At 38.2% G+C, this 5,183-nt stretch overlaps 2 protein-coding genes and 1 long non-coding RNA gene across 3 annotated transcripts; 2 read left to right on the top strand and 1 right to left on the bottom strand.

Annotated features, from left to right (window-relative positions):
- The first annotated feature begins 197 nt into the window (after positions 1 to 197).
- LOC103521897 (palmitoyltransferase ZDHHC6-like) lies at positions 198 to 3,664 on the top strand. Its single transcript, XM_017448909.2, has 5 exons — positions 198 to 329; positions 517 to 642; positions 1,111 to 1,185; positions 3,251 to 3,323; positions 3,546 to 3,664. Exons 1-5 carry the CDS (start codon positions 249 to 251, stop codon positions 3,662 to 3,664), a joined length of 474 nt encoding a protein of 157 aa, XP_017304398.1. The 5' UTR covers positions 198 to 248.
- Positions 1,377 to 2,138, top strand: LOC113472564. The gene is made up of 2 exons (XR_003394821.1): positions 1,377 to 1,422; positions 2,037 to 2,138. It is a non-coding gene; the product is annotated as an uncharacterized LOC113472564 (long non-coding RNA).
- Positions 3,665 to 3,905: 241 nt separating the features above from the next.
- Positions 3,906 to 5,173, bottom strand: LOC103521896 (tubulin alpha chain-like; the record flags this gene model as incomplete). Its single annotated transcript, XM_008486999.1, has 2 exons — positions 3,906 to 4,014; positions 4,980 to 5,173. Coding segments are annotated over 2 exons (303 nt in total), but the record flags the coding sequence as incomplete, so codon positions are not given.
- Positions 5,174 to 5,183: the final 10 nt, after the last annotated feature.

The raw sequence follows: 5,183 nt of genomic DNA, 5'->3' as shown, positions 1-5,183 counted from the left end.
CGGATGAGCGGTTTGGCCAGGCATAAAGTTCGAACAAACAAACACACACAAACATTCATTTTTATATATTAGATTTTCTTTTTGATGTTAATCTGTTCTAGTAGTCCTACAATTTTATGATTTTATTTTAGGCTGTCTATGATATAAAAAAAAAAACTATCTACCTTATGAAGCTCGTCATTATTTTGTGTTTTATGTTACAGAGGTATTATTACTTAAGAAGAGAACCAGTTGTAAACTTCTCACTAATGAGTTTGATCATGACCGTGTTTTCTATTGGTCTATCAGTAGGAGTAGTGATTGCTGTAGGAATGCTCTTCTATTTCCAGGTAAGAAGCAAAAAGTTATTTGTTGCGAAAAGGAAGTTCTTTTCCAATTAAAATACGAAAAAAAAAGAAAAATTTTCTCATTTTGCCACTGCCTTGTTTTTCTGATGATTCCATTGATTCCTATTTACATTGTATTTATTTCTCTATATCATACTCAATACTCAGACTGATGCTTTTGTCACCCTAGGTGAAAGCTATCCTGAAGAATCAGACAAACATAGAGGATTGGATTGTAGAAAAAGCTACCAAGCGGAAACGACAGGACAAGTTTGTCTACCCTTATAACTTGGGATGGAAGAAGAACATACATCTGGTAAGTACCTAATATTTAATGGAAAAAAAATCATTAGGTTTTAATTTTTAAACATAAGTATGTGTTTGCAAAGTTTCACCAAAATCGGTAGGTACTCGGGAGTTATGATGACACAAACAGAATTTCTACCTATTGAAAAATAGTGATAACAAAATGCGTAGATAGGTAGGTACCTATTCGATCTATTTGAGCCCCTAACCCTAACCCAAATCCCTATGGTAATAAGCTCACAGCGCGTCGTGCGATATTGGTAGATGACGTCATCACGGGAGTACAGTGTTGTCGCTAGGTATGATATCGGCGTGCTTGAGACTCTCATGTTCCGAGAGCTGTATCTCACGATCTAGTGAACGCATTTTCTTCGTTTTAGTCTCAATATTTTTTTTTAATTTTTATAGTTTTTTCTGAGATAATAAAAAAAAATAATGAGAATCACCAATTATTTAGATTTTATTGATTGCTTTTCAGGTGTTTGGATCTTCGTCTATTAGCAATGGTATTACATGGCCAGTGGTAGAGGGATGTCATCAGTATAGCTTAACGGTAAGTAGTGTTAGTAAAAGAACAAGTGAAGTTGAAGTAGATAGCCTTTGGTAATAAGATCCGTCTTGCCGTCTTGCCTTTTGTTAAAGGTAAAGAATTTCAACAGTAAAAAAGTAACTGTATGAATCACTGCTATTAGTCTGGCTGAGGGACTATAAACAGAGAGTAGATCAGCGTCTAGCTAGGGGACCCTGTGTCAAGGATTCAAAGCTCCAAGAGCACATCATTGTAGAAAATGTAAGTTCACCCTCATAAATAAGTTTACATTCTCCGGTATATTTACATTGTGGTAATTGACAGTTATCTGGTTATCAGGAGGGAGTGGGTTTAATCAGTTCAATGTTTAATCCCATACTGAAGTACAGTAGAACCTCGATTATATCAACCTCCATTATATCAACTCCAAAAGTCGGGGTTTTTCCCTATCTTTCAAGAAAATCTGACTTTTTTAGAGATCTGTTCCATCAAAAGTGTTAAAATAATGAGACTAATGACAAAGAAAACAATATTGAAGATGTGTTTTTTGTTTGTTTCTTAGTTTGTTTTATTTAATTTAAAAATAAAAGGGTATTTCTTCCCTATTTTGTTCTTTTGTACCACTAAATTTGGCCCTATCTTCATTGTTTTATACAGCATTTCGATTATATCAACTTTTATACAGAACCTTGATAATATCAACTACCCTTGGTCCCAATTAGTTGATATAATCAAGGTTCTACTGTATTTAGTTTTATCTTCAATATTGTTTGAAGATATTTCTTCTACTGAATTCAAGCAGTACAAAATAATGAAATTTATCTTATTTATAATTATAAATATATTAAAAAATATGCCCCCTTGTTTGTTCATAGGTGGTCGTTGTGTTATGAAGATGGATCACCATTGTCCTTGGATTAATAATTGTGTTGGTCATGTAAACCATGCTCACTTTACCATGTTCCTTCTATGTGCTATCTGTTAAATATATTAAAAAATATGCCCCCTTGTTTGTTCATAGGTGGTCGTTGTGTTATGAAGATGGATCACCATTGTCCTTGGATTAATAACTGTGTTGGTCATGTAAACCATGCTCACTTTACCATGTTCCTTCTATGTGCTATCTGCGGGTGTCTGCATTCTGCTATCATGCTTTCAGTCACTATGTATAAATTTATCAACCGAGTAAGTCAACTAACATCTAGTGGTTATGTTACTGTACTATTGATAAGAGAGAGGTTTAGGTACCCATCTTGAAGAACAAGATTATTATTATTACTAGCCGAAACCCGTCGCTTAGCTCCGGATTTCCGCTAGTTCATCCTGAGGCACGGCCGAACTTGTAGAAAATAATAAAAAATACGGTCGCGCTGCGCGCTCCCTATTAGCTGAATAGTTACTCGTATCAAACTAAAAACAGGGGACTATAAACAGGGAGAAGACTAGCCCAAATTTCCTCACACTATATCAATAGCGAAGGTCGAGTGCGAAGGGCATCCCACGCGGAAAGATTTTGTTTAGCCAAAACCAGTTGGCCTCAAAGCGATCACTCTAAAGCTGATTGAGAGGCCGACGACAAACGCCGACCGCATCTGAACATGGGAAAAGGCGAAGAAGAAGAAAATGAATCACTGCTATGAATACGAGTAATGCTGGGGTTTACCAACTCGGCATTGAGATGAAACGAGGATTTTCCTATGCTTAATACCCAGGTCAACCTCGGATTTAACTCAATCCTGAGACAATCCACGGTGGTAAAACTCGACCAAAGTGACGGATGTTGGTCAAAGCGATCACTCTAAAGCTGATTGAGAGGCCGACGACAAACGCCGACCTCATCTGAACATGGGAAAAGGCGAAGAAGAAGAAGAAAATGAATCACTGCTATGAATACGAGTAATGCTGAGGTTTACCAACTCGGCATTGAGATGAAACGAGGATTTTCCTATAGTTAATACCCAGGTCAACCTCGGATTGAACTCAATCCTGAGACAATCCGCGGTGGTAAAACACGACCAAAGTGACGGATGTTGAGACTTGGTTTTTAAATCTCATTTCCTTTGTTTAATTAATGCATTTCGATTCACAGATGGAGCAGCTGGAACAGAAGAATATAAAGAAGGCTCACTCACAGCCTGTGTTAGTTGTAAAGAATTACAATGGTCGCTGTTTACCGCTAATGTTCGGACTCAAAGTATCTTGGCATACTCCATGTTTCGATATAGCACGAATCAATCTCCAAGTCAATGAAACCGTCCTGGTGACGAGGTTTAGAAAGTAAGAAATATATTAGAATATCTATTGTCAGCTCCTATGACGTAGTGGTCACTCCGCTCGCCTTGCACGCAGGAGACCCGAGTTCCTAGTTGTAAAGAATTACAATGGTCGCTGTTTACCGCTAATGTTCGGACTCAAAGTATCTTGGCATACTCCATGTTTCGATATAGCACGGATCAAACTCCAAGTCAATGAAACCGTCCTGGTGACGAGGTTCAGAAAGTAAGAAATATATTAGAATATCTTTTGTCAGCTCCTATGACGTAGTGGTCACTCCGCTCGTCTTGCACGCAGGAGACCCGGGTTCAATTCCCGGTAGGGTCAAAAAATTGTATCATGCAAATGATTGATTCCGTGACTGGTGTAACAAGGAAATAACGAATTCAATCAAAATGAGCCATTTATTCGGAATAAAAAGCTTTGGGCCCAATTCTCTGAATACAGAGAGGTTCATTTTAGGCAATAGATCAGAAGAATCTTTGGGCTGAGTCTCGAAAAATGGGCAAAAACTGGATAGATCTCTTGGTTTTGATAGCTGCGATAGCAGCATTCACATCTTTGGGTACAACATCACCTCTGTAACAAGGAAATAACAAATTCAATCAAAATGAGCCAATTCTCTGAATACAGAGAGGTTTATTTTAGGCAATAGATCAGAAGAATCTTTGGGCTGAGTCTCGAAAAATGGGCAGTTTCTGCGGGGGAACAGGGGGGAATTCGTGGAAAAAGGCCATTTAGTCGAAATTAAGCTTGAATTCAAAATTGTCACCAGAGATTTGTGTGTAATATTGATGGTCTAGTGATTTAGAAATCAATTAATCTGTACTGAGCGGATTCAGAACAGATGCAACTGGTGTTCTAGCCCAATGATCAACTGATAAAAATAATTAAAAGTCAGACCAATGTACTCTATTATGTAGCGGTACTCAACTTGTGGTCCAGGAAATAATGCTGGTCGCCTGAGAAAAGGCTATTCCTCGGCTGAGATTGAACCCAGGCCACGCCCTCCTGCTTGTCGAGTTAAAACTTGGAACTCTTTCGTTCAAAAGAAATTGGCTCGATGCTACATATATTTGTTATGCTTTGCCCAGTGTATTATATTGTTTTGTTGTGTTTTGAGTCGTACGTAAGTTGAGAACTACTATCAGTTGAGATGTGGTTTAACGGATATACAGCTACAGCTCATTAGCATTGTAATTTTTACCATGTCACTGATTTCCTCTTACAACTCACTCATCCAAGATATGATTCGGAGTTTTTGGACTCCATTTGAAAGCTGTGTATTTGTCACGATTCAAGTCATTAATAAATGCCGCCGCGCCGTACAGTAGCGGTTAAGGTGTCTGTTTGGTGAAGTAAAGTGGCACGGGTTTGTTTGAATCTCATCTTTGTCAGACTTTTTTTCAGATTTTTAACTGGTTTATATGCTTTTACTGGCATTTCAACGAGCTACTCACCTGCCTGAATGGGGCCCAGGAAAAGCCGACAATCACTTTTATATTTGCTGAAATCTCCCTCATTTCGATCATTCAGTTACATACCTGTACAGCATACAACAGGCCATATATTTGCCATGTCTCGGATCACATTTGACCATCTGATTGGCTGGTTCAAAGCAAGCGTTGGTAATTTCCGCTACCGTCATTTGTTCATGGTAAGCTTTCTCTGCTGAGATAACAGGAGCGTAGGTTGCCAGTGGAAAGTGGATGCGGGGATAAGGGACAAGATTGGTCTGTGAACAAACA

The sequence above is a fragment of the Diaphorina citri genome, unplaced genomic scaffold (genome assembly GCF_000475195.1).
Source record: "Diaphorina citri unplaced genomic scaffold, Diaci psyllid genome assembly version 1.1 scaffold6234, whole genome shotgun sequence".
NCBI lineage: Eukaryota > Metazoa > Arthropoda > Insecta > Hemiptera > Psyllidae > Diaphorina > Diaphorina citri.
Note: the sequence above shows the minus strand (reverse complement) of the source record. Positions and strands in the feature narration are given on the sequence as shown.

Bases quoted from the DNA above. Each gene is read 5' to 3' on its own strand.
- LOC103521897 (XM_017448909.2), top strand. From the start codon at position 249: ATGAGTTTGATCATGACCGTGTTTTCTATTGGTCTATCAGTAGGAGTA. The intron at 330-516 runs GTAAGAAGCAAA...TTGTCACCCTAG, and splicing joins GAATGCTCTTCTATTTCCAG to GTGAAAGCTATCCTGAAGAA. The intron at 3,324-3,545 runs GTCGCTGTTTAC...AGAATTACAATG, and splicing joins AGTTGTAAAGAATTACAATG to GTCGCTGTTTACCGCTAATG.